The following is a 19045-nucleotide window of genomic DNA, read 5'->3' as shown; positions in this document are numbered from 1 at the left end:
CCTTCCACCCCTCTTGCTGCTGGGCCACAGCCCAGAGTCCCAGGGAGTGATCAGCGGTGCTGTTTTCCTTATCATCCTCTTCTGCTTCATCCCTTTCCCTTTCCTGAACTGCTTTGTGGAGGAGCAGTGTAAAGCCTTCCCCCACCATGAAGTAAGTAGCTACCTGAGAGAGTTGGGGTCTTTTGGGTTTGCGGGGAGGGGCTAAGAATCGGAGAAAGACAGGAATTCCTGAAAGGAATGATGAAGTGGAAGTAGGTTTTGAGTCCTGATTTGCCCGATCCTCTCCCAGTTCGTGGCCCTGATAGGTGCTCTCCTTGCCATCTGCTGCATGATTTTCCTGGGCTTTGCGGATGATGTACTGAATCTACGCTGGCGCCATAAGCTGCTGCTTCCCACAGCTGCCTCACTACCTCTCCTCATGGTCTATTTCACCAACTTTGGCAACACGACCATTGTGGTACCCAAGCCTTTCCGGCCAATTCTTGGCCTGCATTTGGACTTGGGTGAGTAGCCCCGCTACTACTGCCCCTATGTTCTCTACTTCAGGGCACCCTTACCCGCTGAGATATCCAGCAGAGCATCCTTCCTGGTGCTCCATTTTCTCCTCCAAGTGTCTCTGTTTTGACCTTGTGTCTTCTCAGATCCTTTCTGTTGGCCCTTCATCCTATCCTCTGTCATCACCACTTTTCTTGGAAGAATATCCTTAAATCCTCATTCTGTAGGTGGCATTACTTCTTTTCTTACTGTTTTCTCTCAGGGATCCTGTACTATGTCTACATGGGGTTGCTGGCAGTGTTCTGTACCAATGCTATCAATATCCTAGCAGGAATTAATGGCCTTGAGGCTGGCCAATCACTAGTCATTTCTGCTTCCATCATCATCTTCAACCTGGTGGAGCTGGAAGGTATGTGGGATTGAGGGTAGGTCGAGAAAGAAGTCTGAGTGTTAAGGGAGTTGCCTGATATCTGGCTTTGGGGAATTAGGGGGAAAAAAGCAATATGTTAATTATAGAAGATAGGGAAGGTATTTATTTTGCAAATAACAACTAAGATTTATTAAATATGAGAAAGAAAAACACAAGTCCTGTCATTTATAGCTAGATCGGCACTAATAGATAGGTCATGGTCTTCTCCTATTGAACATAAACAGTTTCACAGAATCCCTAAATCACTCTCTGACATTGATAAAGACAAAAACCAGACCCCTCTATAATGATATCTGAGCACAGACAAAACTACAACACTGTGTACCCCACAAAAATGACCAAGATCCCCCTCTTCTGGTTAACATGAGTGATTGCTGCTTCCTTCTAACAACTCAGTTCCTCCCACTTCATAGATAAAAATTAAGATGCTGAGTCATAGAATTATTCCTGTTGACAGTCTAGGGCAAAACTCTGCCTCCTTGCATCATCCCCAGAATTGTTTAAAACAAATCTTATAACAAGTCCTCCTAACACCCCCTTACTGAGGCATCCCAAGGTTCCCCATGGTATGTGGTTTCCAAAGTCTCCCTTGTTGCAAGTTAGTAAATCCAGCTTTCATTACAGGTGTGTTCTGGTGGTCTTTGGTTGATGGACATCAATAAGTGTTTATTAAAGCTAAGCACTTTTCAAACATTTTCATTTAAACTTTGTAACAGTTCTATATGTCAGATATTATCAACTGTATTTTACAGATGAGGAAACTCAGGCTTAGAGAAGTATTGTGTCATGATCAAGGTCACATAGGAAGTAAAGCTCGTATTCAAACCTACATCTGACCAATCTAAACCATTTTAAGACAATAACTAGTTTGGGAAGCATTCATGAAAGAGGTGGAATGTTGACAATTGCTTGGGTGACATAAAAGGAGTAGTGAGTTCCTGAATGATTTGGAAGAGGTAGACAGTACAGCTTGGGATATAACTTAGAGGCAAACAAAGATAGGACCAGGGTATGCAGAGGAAGTGGCTATTCAATTTTTCCTTCTTTGTTTTTCCTCCTTCTTCCAAAGGTGATTATCGGGATGACCATGTCTTTTCCCTCTACTTCATGATACCCTTTTTTTTCACCACCTTGGGATTGCTCTACCATAACTGGTAAGTAGGCCTGTGGATAGGAGGACAGCTATTTGAACATGTGGCAAGTATGGTCCTGATCATGACCCAACTCCTGATGGAGAGGCTAACCTAAACCTGTGCATACTCATGTTGAGTGTTTTCTGAGTCTTTGGTTGGCAGTATTCTTAAATTGCTCTCTACCCATCAGTGGTTGGTGACAAGTACTACGGAGCCCCAGGAATAGATGAATTCAGGACCTTGGGTTCTGAAGAACTACTGGGAGAATTGGAGGGAGTCTCCTCTGAGCCAGAACTAGAGTCAGGGGTAGTCCAGTGCCCAGGGTGTGTTATGTGAGAGAAAAGATTGGTAATGCTTCTTGCCATTGGCTCAGATCCTCTCCTCCACGCAGGTACCCATCACGGGTGTTTGTGGGAGATACCTTCTGTTACTTTGCTGGCATGACCTTTGCCGTGGTGGGCATCTTGGGACATTTCAGCAAGACCATGCTACTCTTCTTCATGCCCCAGGTGTTCAACTTCCTCTACTCACTGCCTCAGCTCCTGCACATCATTCCTTGCCCTCGTCACCGTGTGCCCAGGTAGCTGCTTTGGGATTTAAAGGGAAATTATAGCTTTTTCATTTGGGATTCATAAAGCCAGCCTTACACATTTGCTCTGCAAAGGGAGTGGACCCAAAGAAGGGCTGTTTCCCTGTGGTAAGCCCTTTATAAATTAAGAGCACATTTACTTACATAATTTCATTTAATGTTCACAACAACTCTGATCACACAGTAGTAAGCAGCAGAGCCAGAAATAGATCTCAAGTTGTTGGACTCCACATTTGGTGCTCTTCCTATTAAATAACTACTCTGAGGAGAGTTCTTTAAGTAGTAGCCCAGTCACATAAAGCTCTCTTCCCCCTGCAGACTCAATACCAACACAGGCAAACTGGAGATGAGCTATTCCAAGTTCAAGACCAAGAGCCTGTCTTTCTTGGGCACCTTTATTCTAAAGGTAACAGGGGAACAAGGAGGTAAGGCTCTAGGTCACCATCCTGAATTCAGGAAATGGGGAACCTAGGCCTACATCAGATTCAAGGGGATTCTGAAAGCATTAAGCAGATTCCCGTTCCTGAAGCATAGGTATTAACTGAAGTTCTCTCCACCTCCGGCCCTTCCAGGTAGCAGAGAGCTTCCAACTAGTGACAGTGCACCAGAGTGAGAATGAGGATGGTGCCTTCACTGAATGTAACAACATGACCCTCATCAACTTGCTACTTAAAGTGTTTGGGCCCATGCACGAGAGAAACCTCACACTGCTCCTGCTGCTGCTACAGGTGCGGTTGGGGATGAGGTTTATCACTCTTTGTCTCTCTTTCTCCATGGTTTTTACTCTAGTCTCTTTTTTATTTTTGCAGATCTTGGGCAGTGCTGTTACCTTCTCCATTCGATACCAGCTTGTCCGACTCTTCTATGATGTCTGAGTTCCTGGATCATTGCCCTTTTCTTCATAGTCTCCAGGGTTTCTGACTCAGGACAACCTCATTCTAGACTAAGACTGCCTCTCAGCCCAGGCCTCTCTCACCCTCCATTCTCCATAGAATTTCCATTCCCCTGTGATTATTGACATACTGGGCCTTTCTTGCCCTCGAATGACTGTTGATTGGACTTTGCCTATGATTTTCTTCAACTTGCCACTCTCCCTATCCATCCTGTCTTTGGAGCCTAAAGTGGGATACTGCATCTGTTATGCAGTTTTCCACAACTCTGACTTTCAAGGACTAGGTTGGGCCTGGTGATAGGGACACAGGCTCAAAGATGACTTGAATTTGACTATAAATTAAGTATTCTAATTAGTAAAAGCAGAAAGGGTGTGTGTGTGTGCGCGTGTGTGTGTGTGTGTGGGGGGGTGCCGCAGGTGCTCCCAGTGGTGACAATAAAGTGTTGTCTTTTTCTTGTTTCTGTAGGTATGTTTCCTATATGGGCATTTTAGGGTAGATTGGGAGGGTTAGTGGAGGCACCTCCTTCAAGAAGATGCCTATCTCTCTGACCCATCCTTTTCCTTTTAGTACATCAAGCTCCTTCTAGCAAGAAGTGAGCAGGAAGAACAGACCAGACAGACCATGTTGAAAAAATATTGAAATCCTGATACTTCAGGTGGCATGGAGGGCCATAAGATTGGAGTATGGAATCAAAATTTCAGGGGGTCTCATTTCTTCCCTTTTTCACGCTCCTTTTGTCGGACAGGAGTGACCAGACCTGGAAGGGGAGTCAGAGGTAGTTGTAGTGTTGACCCTCTTCCTTTAAAAATTTCAGGCCGACACGGATTTCCCAGAGGCTCTTGAGGTGGCTTCTTTTACTACTCTGTTTTCTGGTTTAGGTCGCCGGCTGTAGGGTTTAAATCTCGCGCGCTTCGCGTGGATTGGCTACATGAGGGAAGGGTTGGCTGGCTGTATGCCACCACTCCTCCTCACTATTTTCCCCGGGCAAAAGGTTTTCAAATTCAGCCAATCGGCGGGCGCGCTTTTCCAGCCGAGGCGCGTCACCAAAGGGTTAACTTTAACCAACCAGAGGCGGCTTTAGAGAAAAGAGCCAATCAAAAGGGCGCGGAGGTGTGCCCTGGGGGCTTATAAGGGCGACCCCTGGGCGCGCGCGGCACTGTCGGACTGCAGCGAGCGGCTGTGTTTTGGTTCCTTTTTAAGTGCTCCTCGCGGTTTTTCTACCTCGCGCAGCATGTCGGGCCGCGGCAAGACTGGCGGCAAGGCCCGCGCCAAGGCAAAGTCGCGCTCGTCACGCGCCGGCCTGCAGTTCCCAGTAGGCCGCGTACACCGGCTGCTGCGGAAGGGCCACTACGCCGAGCGGGTGGGCGCCGGCGCGCCGGTCTATCTGGCGGCGGTACTCGAGTACCTCACCGCAGAGATCCTGGAGCTGGCGGGCAACGCGGCCCGCGACAACAAGAAGACGCGCATCATCCCCCGCCACCTGCAACTGGCCATCCGCAACGACGAGGAGCTCAACAAGCTGCTGGGCGGCGTGACGATCGCCCAGGGAGGCGTCCTGCCTAACATCCAGGCCGTCCTGCTGCCCAAGAAAACCAGCGCCACCGTGGGGCCGAAGGCGCCGGCGGGCGGCAAGAAGGCCACCCAGGCCTCTCAGGAGTACTGAGGGGTGCCCGTACTGCCCCCGGCCGCCGAGCCCTCCCCGTGCCACCACAAAGGCCCTTTTAAGGGCCACCACAGCCCTCACGGAAAGAGCTGAGCCGCGGCGGTCGGCCGTCTCCCTTCCCTCAGCCCGCCGCCACTGGCCGCCCCTCCCCCGCGCGGGCTCGCGGGTCCTGGCTCCTGTTCTCCGTCAATGAGCGGCCGATAGACGCCGCTCGGCCTGGTCCCAGTAGTCTCCGGCTCTGTGACTCAGCCGCCCTGCCCTCCGAATGGCTGACGGGCTGTGGTAAGGCCGCGGCACCTTCTGGAAGGCCAGACCTGCCGCTCTGACGTAGGGCTGAGGTGAGCGGCCGCGGCCCGGAAGGTGAGTCGCCGGCGGAGCCCCTCAGCGAGCCCCGCGCGTCTGCTGCTTCTCCAGCTCGGTGCTTAGGCCGCGACCTCAGACATGACTGTTGACTTCCAGGCTTTGGTGGGGGAAGACATTAATTCTTAAACTCGTTCGGGTGCCCCCTTTGCTGCCAGACCCCAGGCCTTTCCCATCCGCTCCCTCCATCTTCATTCTGGGCCTGTGCGGCGCCGCCGGGACACACTGTAACGTGCAGACCTTTCCCCGCAGATGCGTGCCTCCCGGGAAGATGGTGGGGCGGGAGAGGGGGCGCCAAGGCCTCCTTTGGGGTTCGGACGGGCGGTGTGGACCGCGGGGCTTGTGCGTGCGTGCCCCTGCAGCTGACGCGCAGCCGGGCCTCACCAATCCGCCCATTGCCCCTCCAGCCAACCCAGCACCTGTATAGATACCAGCACAATCCGGCAGCCCCCGTCTGGACCTAGCCTCCGCTGGCTTCTGAACTGAACTGGAATTTAGCAGCTAACCCATCTAAGACTAGTACCTTGGGTATTGGGTAGTTTCAGATGGACTAATTTTGTTTATTAAAAGATTGTTTTTTAAAAATGAGTCGCTGTTTTCATTTTGCCGAAAATGTGGGATAGATGACTTTGTCAACTCCTGAGGTAGTGGGGGTTAGGGGGACTATGATAAAAGCCTCTGGTTAACTGGAGAGGGGCAAGCTATAAGATTTTAAGGTTATGGCTCACTCGGTGTTCCCTGGGAGACAATTTGCTCTATTAGAAGTGAAGTGAGAACTACTGAGCCAGAAAACAGGAGTGTTCCAGAAGAACTTTGGACAGAGGTCCCAGCCTCCAAAATAAGGAGTAAAGGGTTTTATATTCTTATCTTTACTGAAACCCTACCACCCCCCCGCCAAAAAAAATCTTAAGAGTTGGTTTATAGTAGAGCTGGTTACATTCAAAGGAGGCTTAGACTCTTAAGATGAAGCCCCCACCTATTGAGAAGAAAAGGCAGTCCCTGGAAGTCTCTGACTCTGCAGTTCAATCCTCTGGGGTAATTACTCCCCGGTTAACTGTGAGAATGGAGCAATAAGAGTTGGGATGTAGGTACTGGACAGCAGCAACTCTGCCTCATAGACCAGTTAGTGGGCATCATTAAGCTGCCGTGCAACGTCCAAGATGTTCTTGGCTCCTTTGTTCAGCAACAAGTTGGCCAGGCTGATGCCCAGGTTCTCAGCAGCCAGCTGGGCTACTCGTGGAATGTTCTGGGCAGTGATGCCCACCAGCTGTGGATCATCTTCAGGGCCATCTTCATGCTGGGTAAGAACATAAGATTTGGTAAGCACAAAACGGGGAGGTAAGGCAGACTTGTTTCTTACCCTCTCCCCCACCCTCCAGCCTTGGCACCTGGGCAGGGACAGCAATGGTGGCCTGCATGGTCTCTTGCATGCTATCTGATCCATCCAGACTCCAGACTCCTCCAGTCAGGTACAGCTGGGAAAGAAAACAGTTGCCTCAGCATATTCTGAGGGAACTGCTCAGAAACCTGGGCTCTTTTTGCTGGCAACTAGGGATGCCCTCCCATCCATCTTCCCTGCTTACTTGCCCATCCTTCATAGCTGTATGCACTGCTACTGGCACACTGCAGCCTCCTTCCTGCAATGAAAAGTTCTCCCTGTGAGGGCCAGAGACCCTTAATATTACCTTGTGACCAGAGCCCTCAGAAATCCATAGGCTTGTGAGGACATAACTGAAAAGGAGGCTAGAGACTCAGACCTGGGTCCTCTATACACAACTTTCAAAACTGAGTTGTCACTAAATACAAAGCATTAATTTGAGAAATCTCCCCACTATCCTTCCGAACTCCCCACCCTTCCACAGTTGGAACACAAGACCTACCAGGTGCCTCAGGAAGGCCCGTTCAGCAATGCAGCAGAGCAGAGTCTCAGGATCATGCAATATACCCACCAGATCCAACATATCCTGGTCCTTGGCTCGGACTTCCACACCCAGGGCCCCCTAATGAAAAACAGCCTAAGACATCAGGTCTAAATTTTCTCTGACCAATGGAGCTAAGCATGAGAACCAGACCACCTCCACCTGCTCCCCAAGGCCTTTTGGTACAAAAGCTTCCCAAGGCCCCTCCCTAGGAACATTTATGCTGCGGTAAGCAGATGCAGAAAGTATGACCAGCTTCTTGGTTGAGAACAAAGGGGCATATCAATATGGCTTCCCTGGTCAAGCATACCTGACCTACAGCATACATGCATTCCTCAGGGTGCAGGATCTGTGGGAGCAGAAGAGGCAGAAGGGTGGAGATGGGGATACCTAAAAGCACACAGCAGTGAAATGGGGCTTCATTATCACATAGAAAGCCTGCACAGAGGGAGTCTGGCCTCTGATCCCCAATCTTCCTAGCCTGGGACTTGTTTCCAGCTTGTAGAGTTGGAGGCAAGGTGTTCGACAAGAGCATATAGCAGGAAGGGGATAAAAATTCATTGGGGAGGGAACAGGGGCAGCCCTTACCTGCCCCACCCGGTTCTGCCAGCCCATGCGCTGCAGGCCAGCTGCAGCCAAGATGATGGCACTGAACTCCTGCTGCTCATCCAGCTTTCGAAGCCTTGTGTTGAGGTTTCCCCGCTGTGAAGAGATGCTAAGGACCATGAGCATTGTTCCTTCTGCCTGAAACATTCTCCTAGCTGGATAACTTCTCATCTTTCAGTTCTCAGCTTAACAGTAACAGCTAACACTGCATATTTACTACATGCCAGATACTATTCTAAAGTGTTTTACATATGTTAACTCATTTAATTTTCACAGAAACTGAGGTAGGTTTTATTATCTCCACTTTACAGATGATGAAAATGATGCAGAGAGGTTAAAAAACTTGCCCAAGGTTACAAGATCTCTAAGAAGCCTTCCTTGGCCCCCAAATCTGTGTTTAGATGGTCCAGTTGAAGCTTCCAGAGAAATCTCTACTTTGCTCATTGGAGCACTTAACACATACTATTTTCATTTTACAAAACATACTACATATTCATTGTAAAAAGTCAAATATAGAATATAAAATTAAAATGGAAGCACTCTCCAACCTCCCCTCCACCCCCCTAAAGTAATCAATGTTGAGTATCACTTTGTATTATCAATGCCTGTTTGTCTTATCTCCCAAACCAAAATGTAAACTCTGTGTAAGCAGGAACAATGTTGATCTTGCTCACCATTATCCCCAGTGCCAGGCACTTAACCTAGAGCTGAGAAAACATGAAGCAATATGAATGGATGAATGAGTAGATGACTGGGAGGATAGATACCCCACTCACTGCCCCCATGGACCACTACCTCGAGAAGCCCCTTCTACTCTCAAGACTCCCAGGGCCCCCTGGACCTCATCTTCTTCCTGGGCTCCTGCCCTCTCCCTCCTCTAAAAGGATACAATACTCTTGAACTCCAGATGTGGGAATTTTCTCTGCAGCTGGGCTGCTCTCCGCAGGGAGCTGGTTCCCACCACACTGCTCAGAGAGGTTTAAAATGAGATTTAACACTAGGCAGGCACCATTCCTTTTTTTCTCCTTCCAACCCTCCATCTTCTGTGCACATACCACCAAGATGCATATCCAGGCCCTACTCACCTCTTCTCTGGCAAGGTTTCTAGGGTCTTTCCAACAAATCTGGGGTGAAAGACAACAGCATCGCAGGGGTTCTCTCGTCTGGGGATGGAGGGAAGGTAAGAGAATGAGGGAGAGATCTCAGTTCAGGTCACTTCCAGTCTCTTAACAGCCAACTAACTGACATTTTCTGAGTTTTCTGCCATGCCTGATACTCCTCAGGGCAGGGAAGACAGCCCTAGAGGTGGAGGGCCAAGTCTCAAAGGGAAAAGCCAAAGTTACTATGCTGCCTACCCACCCCTTGGCCCTGACTCACAGGACACTTACTTGCAGATGGCTCCAATGGTGAAGCCCGGAGGAAGCACAGTGGGCAGGTCCTTCAGGGAGTGAACGACCAGATCTACTCTAGAGATTGGGATGGGGTTAAGGAGAGGGGGTCTGGGCAGATGGCCCCCACCCCTTTTGCACCTATCCTTGCCTCTACCAAAGTGGTAGAGTCTGGAACAGTTCGGGAAGTAGGCCTCTCTGAGAGACCTCAGAACCCTGAGACCTGCTCCCTTTCTCCCCAACCTCCTACCCCTTCCCCCAGTCAATCTTGCACTATAGGCAGCCAGATGGCTCAGAACTAGGTCACTCTCTTTTTCTGATGCCTGAAAAACACACATATGACTCCCTCTCTAGCCTGTACAAGGGTTTAAGACCAGCAGCCTAGCTGATATTGAAGTCTGATGTATACCGGGGTCCTAGCAAGAGGCTGGGAAGGCCCACCCTTTCCTGTCTTTCACTTACTCATTCTTCTCCAGTGCATGTTCCAGCTCCTTGGTAAATAGGCTCTTTTCTCCAATCTGCCAGGCAAAAAAGAGCCTCAGAATGAATCTCTTGGGGGAAGGAAAGAGGAGGGGGCCAAGGACTGTGGGGGAAATATTGTTACCTTAGAGAGTGCAGTATCAAGAATCTTGTCCCCTGTGGTGGACATAGCAACTGAGGAGAGAGTCAATCAGTCAGGTGCTCATTAAAAAGAATTTATTGATCCCTTACTGAACCCAGCACTGTGATAAGATTCAAAGTAGACGGAGGCACATAAGCTCTAGTCCCTACCCTTTGGGAATGTATGATCTAGCAGGAAGACCAGACACCCTCATAAAAAGACCCAAAGCAGATGTTAATGCCAGGCTAGCCCATGTAATCAGAGCTGGAGGTATGCAAAGGTGGAAAGGGCCCTCTGAACTGGAGACAGCTAAGAAGAACTCTCGGAGGTGATGGGACCAGGTTTTGGTCCTAGGCAAAGCCAGAAAAGTTGTGTACTCCCCTCCAGTGGGTAAGAGCTTCCCCTTAGCTTCCATTCCTGTCCAGAATACTCACTGATATCAAACTGCAGGCCTGGGTATAGTGCTTTCAGCGTTGCTACCACACTGTCCGTCTGTATGCGAGCCAGCTGAAGGCAGAAATTCAGATTAGTCCTGTCCTTTCCTGGCCACTGCCTTGAGCTCAGGCTCTCATAAGGTCAAGGCAATCCTGAAGGTATTAGAATTCAGAGAGGGGGTTGAACGCTCACCTAGGAAGGAGAGAGGGGTCTGGCCTAGAAGTCCTTTGCACCCCAATGACTTTTCCCAGGCCTAGGGACTATCTCACTACAGAATGCAATCTGCTATTCTGCATGAATTTAACACCCAGCTGCCCCACTTCCTCCATCCCCAAGCTGCTGGGAACTAACCTTTTGAGCCCCCTAACTTGTAATGCTGTGAGCACAGAACTCTTCCGACAAACCTCATCCTTCTAGTACCTGCACTCACCTGGCTCTTGCGGGTACCCACACGAATCACTCTCATCTTTGGGCTGTTTTCTTCCTGCAAAAAGATGTCCCCAGGTCACAGTCCCGTCTATTCCTTGGGTTCCTCAAGAACCAGAGGAAAAAGAGGAACTTGGGTTCCTCTTTTTCAAGAACCAGAATCACAGTTGAGCCCTGGAGTAGGGAAATATTCCAAGACTGATCCCTTTACTTTCTTCGGTACTTTCTGCCCTCCTCACAGATTCAGAAAAGCAGAGACCAAAGGAAAGCAATAATAGGACCTGCTGTTGCTGTTGCTGCAATAACCAGGACACTGAGTCCTGAAGCCCACCCTAGCCAGGTGGGTAAAGAGATAAGGCCCATCAGCCTAGCCACAGAAAGGGTGGGGCCTGCAGCAGGCAGGGGCAAGGCAACTGGGGCCACAGAGGGGAACTTACGCTGAGTCACTGAGGACAAGTTCAGCATCCACAACACAGCAGGCACTCAAGAAAGCTTCAGTGCCACCTACATGCTAAGAGATACCGAACAGCTGCCACTCTATGAATCCCCTAATCTGGCTGGAATGATACATAAAGGACTGGGGTCAACAGATCAGATGGATAATACTGCTCAGTCTCTTGGCTGTGACCTTGAGCACAGCATCCCATCAGTACATACTTATTCGTCTATAAAATGAAGAGGTTTAAATTGAAGTATCTTCTGCCTTTGATGTTCTATAAGACTAAGAGGCTGAGCTATCTAATGTCCATTCACTTAGAGTTCTGCCTCTGGTTTCACCAACGAGAAAATATTGGGATGTCAGAGATCAAGACCTCAAAGGGACCAAGTCAAGAACTTTGAGGACTCTTCCTCCTGCCAGGATAACTTGGACAAAGGTGTTCAGTACCAAACAGGTAGAACTGGGTTCTTCAGTCTGAGGTCCTATTTCTTTCTAGATCTGACAGTAGTCACTGTAGATATTGTCGACTTTCCCTGTTCTGGGATCTTTATCCCATGGAGCTCTTTTGCAGGCAGGCATCTGAGGAGGAGGTGACAGTGGGTTGCGCTTGGTTTATTCCATTGCTATCACTTTCCTAGTAAACAAACCCTGGGGGACTTTGAACAAATTAGGCTACAATGGGGGACTTTGAACAAATGCAGGCTTACAATGCTAAACATAGCCACCAAAATTCTGGGCTACAGGGAGCACACAGAAAGGAATCTAAGGTCCCAGAAACTGCTAGGTTCAAACAATCCCTTAATTACATTGATTCTGCACAGCATATTCAAGTCAAATTGTTCCATCAAAAAATTATTTATTGAGCATGTATATGCTAGAGGTATTGCTTTTAATCTTCATAACCACGTAGTAGGTAGACAGAGCAGGCATCTCTGGGATACGTCCTAGAAGCAAAGGCTGGCTCTGAGGGGTGATACAGCTAATAATGGGCATAGAGCTGGAGCTAGAATCCAGATCTTCCTACTGCTAGTCTAGTATTCAGGAATGTCTACAACGGCAAAGAATCTCTCTTCTTACCAGCAGGCTGGACAAGGGGAGATAAGCAGCTGCCACATCTCTTTATCTCAGGCTGGCAGTGGCCTCCAACGGCTCTGTAATTTGCAACTGCACAAGCCCAGAGCCCGGGTGGCAGGCTAGGACTAGGAAGACTCAAGGGTGGTCCCACCCCCACAGTAGTAACCCAGTGTTGTGCTTCAGCTGGGGACGGGATTTCGAGAGTAGGCTGGGGCTGGATGACCGCTAAAATGAAAAAAGGGGAGAAGGAGCCCTTCTAAGATGTTTGCGTATAGTTCAGAGACTTGGCAAGCTCTCTGGATCTGAAGTGGAACACCTTCCCAAGCTGGCTGAATCCTGCCTCGTGTGAAAAGATCCCGGGGAATAGCACCCTGACTTCTGTAGACAACTTTCCTGGGCTGGGTCACTAAATCTAGAGCTGTGGACGCCAGTTTTGGCGGTATCCCACCCAGATTCCCGCAAGGGTGGGGGCTCCGTTCAAGACAATCCCTCCACTCTTAACCCTGTCCTCACCCATGAGAGGTGATGTACCCTGTCCTTCCTAAGAGCAACCCTGATACTGGCCCTTTAAAAACTGTTCGGACACAAACAAACAAGTTAGTAAGTAAGTAAATAAATAAATAAATAATAAAAAGACGGACAGTCGCTCTCTGACCAATAGACAACAGAAGGTGGTAACCTGGGGCCAATTGTTGTACCGCTAGTCCGGAAAACCGAAATTGCGAGGGTCACCAGCGCAGGACTCACCGCCGCTGCGGCCGCGTTGTCGTTACTAGACATGGCTGTTTGGAAATCCAGGGATTGGGGGGCGGGGGCGGCTGCCGCCAAGGCCCCAGGATCTGGGGAAGCCGGGGGCACCCGCTGGCGGGCACCAGGGCCACGCGAGATTGAGCTCCGGCAGCGGCTTCAGACTCCCGACTCGGGGCTGGGCCCTTCGTCACTTCCGGCGCACGCCCCCACAGGGGAGGTGCCTCTCTCCCGCCAGGAATTAGATCGCGACGGAGATGTAGCCCTTGGATTACCGCCCCTACTCCATCAGGCCATTGTCGGAGATGGCGATGCTTGTCCTTGTCTTTCTGGTTTGAGACCCAGACTTATTACCTACTCATCTCTACTTTCACCTACACCTAGTTCTGAGCCAGGAATACTGATCTTATCAGTGGCTAAAACATGGTCCCCAAATTAACTCGCAAAGTAAACTTTGCAGTCCCCTATACAAAGAACTGGACACCCATTGGTTCCTTATGCCTTCATAATAGCCATAGAAGAAAGGTGTCATAATTCCTAATGTACAGATAAACTGAGGTTCTGAGAAGGTAAGAGTTGTTCTAAGTCAGGGATTCAAATTCAGGTCAGCTGATCCAAAAGAGATGGTCATTAAGCTAAAGTTAGCCTCAAGAAGGAAAAACACATTACCCCTAAAATGCTGCGTTGAAAGTAAATGATCCTTAAACAACTTACCATGCCCCCTAGGCTGGAATCAACATCAACAAAAGAGTGCTCAGGAAGCTAATCATCCAGAATTCTACATCTTTACCTCCTTAGCTGTGGCACAAGCTAGTTCAAATTTAACTCTGCTACAAACCTGAAGTAGGCAATTTTCTATTTTTAAAATGTGTTAACTGGTTCAGAGATTAAAGGTCATGCCTAAAAACATAACTATGAGCAGGAGTGCCAAACACACGGAAAAAGTGCTTTACCCACTAACACTACTAATAACCATGTATTGAGCACTTGTGGACTAATCACTATACAAAGAACTGGACACCCATTGGTTCCTTAGGCCTTCATAATAGCCATAGAAGAAAGGTGTCATAATTCCTAATATATAGATAAACTGAGTTTCTGAGAAGGTAAGAGTTGTTCTAAGTCAAGGATTCAAATTCAGGTCAGCTGATCCAAAGTTTGCACTCTTAGCCACTACCAAACTAGTGTACTTTGCCTCTTCTAAATATTATCTAAACCACAATGTCCAAGTTGCTTTCTTCAATTAACCCCATAGGAGCAATTTCTGACAGACAATATAACCCAAACTACATGCAGCCACCAGCAACTTGAAAGAGGGAAAAAAATGTTTCAATAAATGCCCTTTTATCCCACTTATCATCTGGTACTGAATACAGCAAGACGCCAGCCTACCCATTACGAAGGCAGAGTTAAGCCCAAGGCACCCCATCAGAAGCTGCCTTCTGCCTGAATACTTTGTACAAATGAGAGCCACAGAGACTAGCCAGACTAAAGAGCAGGAACTGTTTGAGGGCCTCAGTCCAGGCTGCTCTTGGAGCTCAGGCATTAGGTCTTTTAAGGTTCTTCAGCAGAGTGAACTCTACTAGATGCCACAGGCTCTACCCACTACTGGAATGAAGTCAGATCAATACGACTTTTAAGAAGCTTTGTAAGGAGGTTACATGGAACTCTAGGAGCGCAGAGGAAGAGAAATACATTTTTTTTACAGTTACAAATCACCAAGAAGTCCCCAGAGTAAATCCTTCAACCCTGAAATTATATTCTTTTATTTATAGACTCTGGGAGCAAGGACCCAAGCACAGCCTGGTGCTCTTGGATAGAGAATAGAGCAGCTACTGTCCAAACTCAAGAGATTGCTGAGGTGCCCTCCCCCGATGGTCTGAAATGATCCACACTGCTCAAAAAGTCAACAGGAAGAATAGCAGGCTGGCCAAAGGAGGAGGCAGGAAAAGAAAGTCCTCTTTTGTCCCAAAGGCTATGGCATCAGATGAGAGTGGAGTCCTGGGCATGTCTGCCTGATTCCTGTGCAACAGCCCTGCCTCTGTCCTCCTGTATCCCTACTGCTGTGCCTCTACTATTGCACCCCTTCCACAAGCTGCTTAAGTGCCCCTCCTGGAGTGCATGAGCAGGTCCCGCTGCAGCCCAGACTCCAGGCTCGCAGACAGTCGGGCTGTGGGAGGGTCAGTCAGCAGAGTTAATTTGTTGAAAACACCTCGGCCAAAATAGTCAGCAATCACAGAGAAGCTGTCATTGGAGCACTTGAGCTGCAGGAAAAGAGGAGAGAAGTAGGAATTAGAACTGAAGTGCTCATTTCCTCAAATGAAAACAGAAAAGCCCTGCAGTACTCTCTGTGAGTGGGTAGTCATCTACCCCAGTCTTTCCCACCTGGTGCTGGAACTGATCATGGAGGTCTCGTTTCTGTTCCTGGGCTCGGATCATATCCATGACCTTTCTGTTTTCAGGGAGACAGGTGGGGCAGTCGGCATCACTTTCTGAGTAACTTTCAAAGCAGTGTTGGTGAAAGGAGTGGCCACAGAGAAAGTGGACTGAGGGCAACTCCAAGGCACTATTACAGATGCTGCACTTGGTCTTCTGGAAAATCTTCGGACTACAGGCAAGGGAGACCAGAAAAGAGTGGCAAACAGTGAGGGCAGGGCCAAGAGCAAAGTGGAGAAAGGGTTGGGTGTCAATAAGGAGAGAGAAGTCCCTCTTAAGGGACTATAAGGCCCTGCTCTTCTTCCTACCTACAAGGGGTCAAATGAGGACAACAGCATTAGGCCTGCAGTAAGTCTCATTATGCTCACTGTAAGTCCAATTAACCCAAGGGGATATTTTTCTCTTTCAGCTTTTACAATTGCCACAAAATTGTCTTTCAGATTTTTACTCAGATATGACCCTTTCATTGAAGCCTTTCCGGAATACCTTATAAATATTCTGTGTCTCTGTCTATCTATCTGTCTGTCTGTCTGTCTCTCTCTCTCACACACACACACACTCATCCTACTCCCCTTCCTCAATTTTCTCCTGAGAACTTACCACCATCTAACATACTACAATATTTTGCCCATTTAATGTGTTCACTGTCTTTATCTACCTTTACAATGTAAGCTCCATGAAGGCAGGGCTCTTTGTGTTGTTAAGAATAGTGCTTGGGACATAATAGGGGCTCAGTAAATATTTGTGGAATGAACTGTTCTTTAATTAAAGTATTTTACAATGTTAAGGGCAGATAAGACTTAAGAGCAGGCATTAATGTCTACTATACATACTTATAAAGTACCCACTTTCTGTATTTTCTAAAGCAGAGTTTTTACTTCTGAATAGTTTCTAACCACAACTTAGATGTATTTAGAAAATTTAAAACATAGGCATGTACAGAAAGAAAAGTACCTGCTACAATATCCTCCAAAGCCTAATAAATAATGATCAATGTAATAAATCATTCTTTGGAATTCCTCCATTAAAACAGATCTTTAAGCATGAAATGCTCAAACATACTCCATATTATCTTTTGTCTATAAAAAGTATTTAATGACATCCTGTGAAGAACAGAGTTAGCCCTTGGACCCCTCCACATATCAAGATGCCAAGTACCTCTCCTTGAGCTCCTGGATCTCCTGGCGGATGCGGGTGGTCTCCTCTCGGTACCGCCGCACCCGGAGCTCATCCTGTGCAATCTGCTGGCTCTGTTTCTGCAGTTTTTGGACCAGGTAGTCTCGGATAACAGACAAAGTGGCTGTGGAGTTGTGGGCCAGGGTCTGCACCACTGAGATTGGGAGCCAAGAGGAAACAAAACAATGAACCATCCTCTGGACACAGTCGAAGGGCCCATCCCAGGGCCCCTGACTGTCAGCAGCTGGCACCCACCTACCCACCCTGTCCTCCCAAGCACCTAGAAGGGGTGGCATGAGGTTCTTGTTCTCAATATGCTTGAGCACAGCTGCCACATACTCCTTGCAGTCCTCTTCCTTGCGGGCAAAGTAGCTGAGTGCTTGTTCCCACAGGGAGGGCTCCTGCTCCCCATGGCGCTCACACACAGCGATCACCTGCCGATACTGCTCATGCTGCATGTGGTAGTGCATAATCTGCTGATACCTGCGGCCAAGGAAAGGCACAACTCAGTGGCTGTCCCTGGAAAAATACTTGGATTTTTCCCCCTTCCCTGAAATTCCCCAAACTCTTACAGCTTCCCCTGCTCATAGAGGTAAAGGACCCCATCCTGGAAGTCGTGCATCTGGCAAAGGACCAAGGCCTTGTCAAAGACGTCGCAGAAGCGGCCACTCTTCAGCAGGGAGATGGCCTCTGCATGAAGTTTCTCTTTTACCTAGGGAAGGAGAGTAGAGCTGTTGGACATAAGGGGAAAAAGTCACAAGGCCTCTTGGGACAAGGCAAGTCAGCTGTCTCTTCCCCTCAGTCCAAATGCCTCTTCATTAAGGACCATTTAGCCCCCAACAGTGAGGTGTTAATGGTATAAAGCAGGGGTCCCCAACCCCTGAACCACAGACCAGTACCGGTTCATGGCCTGTTAGGAAATGGGTCACATAGCAGGAGATGAGTGGTGGGGGAGCGAGCGAAGCTTCATCTGTATTTGCAGCCACTCCCCAGCACTAGCATCACATCCTCAGCTCCATCTCAGATCAACAGCTATTGGATTCTCATAGGAGCACCTGTCCCTGGTGCCAAAAATGTTGGGGACCACTGGTAAAGAATGCAGCAAAAAGTAACCACAAAAGATGGAAGAACTGTTTTTTCTCCAGCACCTCCTATGGTTTTTGCCAGGCCTCACCTGTGGATCCTTCTCATGGGCCCAGTTCTGAAGTCGTAGCTCAAGGAGCGTATCATAGATGCCCTGTGGTGAGTCAGGCTGTACTTCACTCATGTGCTCTAGGAAAGCTTTCAACTCTCGAGGGTTGTTGGCAAAGATGGGGATGAACTCCTCCGAGTTGGCCTAACTTAGCAAGGGATGAGAGAGGAGGCCAAGTAAGTGGGCTTGATACCCATAAGACCCCTAAGGTGATCCCTGCTGTCCTATAGCCATTCTCCCTGAGGCCTCACCCTGCAGCCTGAAGCCTCTCTGTCACCTCGGCCTTCGAGGCTGGGTTGATAGTCGGTACAAAGTCCCTTCAGCAACTGGGTCATCTGCTCTGGTATATGGTGCATGAGGATCTTGCCATAGCGTTTCATGTTGCTCTCTGCCTGCTCAAAAGGCAGCTTGCCAATGTATCTAAGGGCTTCCTGATAATTCTGTGAGGAGGTAAAGGGTAGATTAAGCACATGCTCCTGACTCGCCCACTAGGAAGCACTGTCATCATTCTGAGGTGTCCTAGAAAAAGAACAGAACTCTGAGTCAAGAGTCTCCCTTACCTTGATATCTTCTAGCTGAATCTTCAAGTACCACTCATGATGTGCATGGTTCTCGGCCAAATAGAGGGCATGAGAGTAGTAGCCAGCTTGCCGGAGGACCTTGATGGCTATCTCCACATCAAAGTGGACTTCACTCTCACTCTTTGTCTGCCAGGGAACATTAGATAGAATTATTCAGAGAGGCTGTGGTTGGGGAAGAGAAAGGAAACACGCATCTAATTCTAAGACTAGATTCTTAAGATAATAATAAAGTCCATGCTTTTAAAATATGTTAACCTGTCTCTCAGAAAGTTTCTAAGAACCAAAGTCTTCCTTTGCCCCTACTATTAGAGGGATTCCTCTGGGACAAATGGCTCCCCCAATGTTACTTCCTTGAGCTTAGATACCATGGGAAGTTCTGGCATCATAAAACAAGAGGGGAGACAGGAGAGAACTAGTGGGAAAGGCTACTCATCTTTCTCAGTTTATAGACCAGAGGGTCCT

General features: G+C 48.4%; 4 protein-coding genes across 9 annotated transcripts in view; 2 read left to right on the top strand and 2 right to left on the bottom strand.

Moving 5' to 3' along the window:
- The window catches only part of DPAGT1 (dolichyl-phosphate N-acetylglucosaminephosphotransferase 1), a 5051-nt gene extending 1053 nt beyond the window's left edge, over positions 1-3998 (top strand). The window contains exons 2-9 of one of the 2 annotated variants that reach the window (XM_025047319.1): positions 31-151; positions 290-503; positions 827-904; positions 1995-2079; positions 2450-2638; positions 2966-3053; positions 3220-3375; positions 3457-3998. In XM_025047319.1, coding sequence (XP_024903087.1) covers positions 31-151; positions 290-503; positions 827-904; positions 1995-2079; positions 2450-2638; positions 2966-3053; positions 3220-3375; positions 3457-3522 — 997 coding nt within the window. In that variant the 3' untranslated portion in view covers positions 3523-3998. Of the gene's footprint in view, positions 1-30; positions 152-289; positions 504-757; positions 905-1994; positions 2080-2449; positions 2639-2965; positions 3054-3219; positions 3376-3456 lie in introns of both variants that reach the window. The other variant, XM_006912603.3, reaches the window with a different exon arrangement.
- A 685-nt stretch (positions 3999-4683) lies between these two features.
- Positions 4684-5274, top strand: LOC102893497 (histone H2AX). The gene has a single exon (XM_006912602.3). The coding sequence runs from the start codon at positions 4772-4774 to the stop codon at positions 5201-5203; it is 432 nt and encodes a 143-aa protein (XP_006912664.1). The 5' UTR covers positions 4684-4771; the 3' UTR covers positions 5204-5274.
- Positions 5275-6094: 820 nt separating this feature from the next.
- HMBS (hydroxymethylbilane synthase) lies at positions 6095-13370 on the bottom strand. Of its 5 annotated transcripts, none has more exons than XM_025047320.1 (14): positions 12455-13100; positions 10943-10996; positions 10512-10584; positions 10081-10130; positions 9939-9994; positions 9477-9554; positions 9174-9251; positions 8978-9053; positions 8071-8184; positions 7793-7831; positions 7444-7563; positions 7147-7200; positions 6952-7038; positions 6095-6860 (listed from the first exon to the last, which is right to left on the bottom strand). In XM_025047320.1, the coding sequence occupies exons 2-14, from the start codon at positions 10976-10978 to the stop codon at positions 6687-6689; spliced, it is 1035 nt and encodes a 344-aa protein (XP_024903088.1). In that variant the 5' UTR covers positions 10979-10996; positions 12455-13100; the 3' UTR covers positions 6095-6686. The 5 variants fall into 5 exon arrangements, with proteins under 5 accessions (XP_024903088.1, XP_024903089.1, XP_006912660.1 ...); XM_006912598.3 differs by lacking the exon at positions 12455-13100 and adding an exon at positions 13199-13370 and having other exon boundaries at positions 6099-6860; XM_006912599.3 differs by lacking the exon at positions 12455-13100 and adding an exon at positions 13131-13358 and having other exon boundaries at positions 6099-6860.
- Positions 13371-14937: 1567 nt separating this feature from the next.
- VPS11 (VPS11, CORVET/HOPS core subunit) overlaps positions 14938-19045 on the bottom strand; it is a 9275-nt gene continuing 5167 nt past the window's right edge. The window contains exons 9-16 of the mRNA XM_006912596.3: positions 18563-18709; positions 18254-18442; positions 17985-18146; positions 17383-17522; positions 17091-17293; positions 16793-16964; positions 15584-15806; positions 14938-15462 (exon numbers count right to left, since the gene is read on the bottom strand). Of these exons, the coding sequence (XP_006912658.1) occupies positions 15298-15462; positions 15584-15806; positions 16793-16964; positions 17091-17293; positions 17383-17522; positions 17985-18146; positions 18254-18442; positions 18563-18709 (1401 nt within the window). The 3' untranslated portion in view covers positions 14938-15297. The remainder of the gene's footprint in view (positions 15463-15583; positions 15807-16792; positions 16965-17090; positions 17294-17382; positions 17523-17984; positions 18147-18253; positions 18443-18562; positions 18710-19045) is intronic.

The sequence above is a fragment of the Pteropus alecto genome, unplaced genomic scaffold (genome assembly GCF_000325575.1).
Source record: "Pteropus alecto unplaced genomic scaffold, ASM32557v1 scaffold215, whole genome shotgun sequence".
Lineage (NCBI taxonomy): Eukaryota > Metazoa > Chordata > Mammalia > Chiroptera > Pteropodidae > Pteropus > Pteropus alecto.
This window is presented reverse-complemented; position numbering and strand designations above follow the sequence as displayed.

Bases quoted from the DNA above. Each gene is read 5' to 3' on its own strand.
- LOC102893497 (XM_006912602.3), top strand. From the start codon at position 4,772: ATGTCGGGCCGCGGCAAGACTGGCGGCAAGGCCCGCGCCAAGGCAAAG.
- HMBS (XM_006912598.3), bottom strand. From the start codon at position 13,231: ATGTCTAGTAACGACAACGCGGCCGCAGCGGCG. The intron at 10,585-10,942 runs GTGAGTGCAGGT...TTCTGCCTTCAG, and splicing joins TGGGTACCCGCAAGAGCCAG to CTGGCTCGCATACAGACGGA. The intron at 9,252-9,476 runs GTAAGTGTCCTG...CTCCATCCCCAG, and splicing joins ACCATTGGAGCCATCTGCAA to ACGAGAGAACCCCTGCGATG.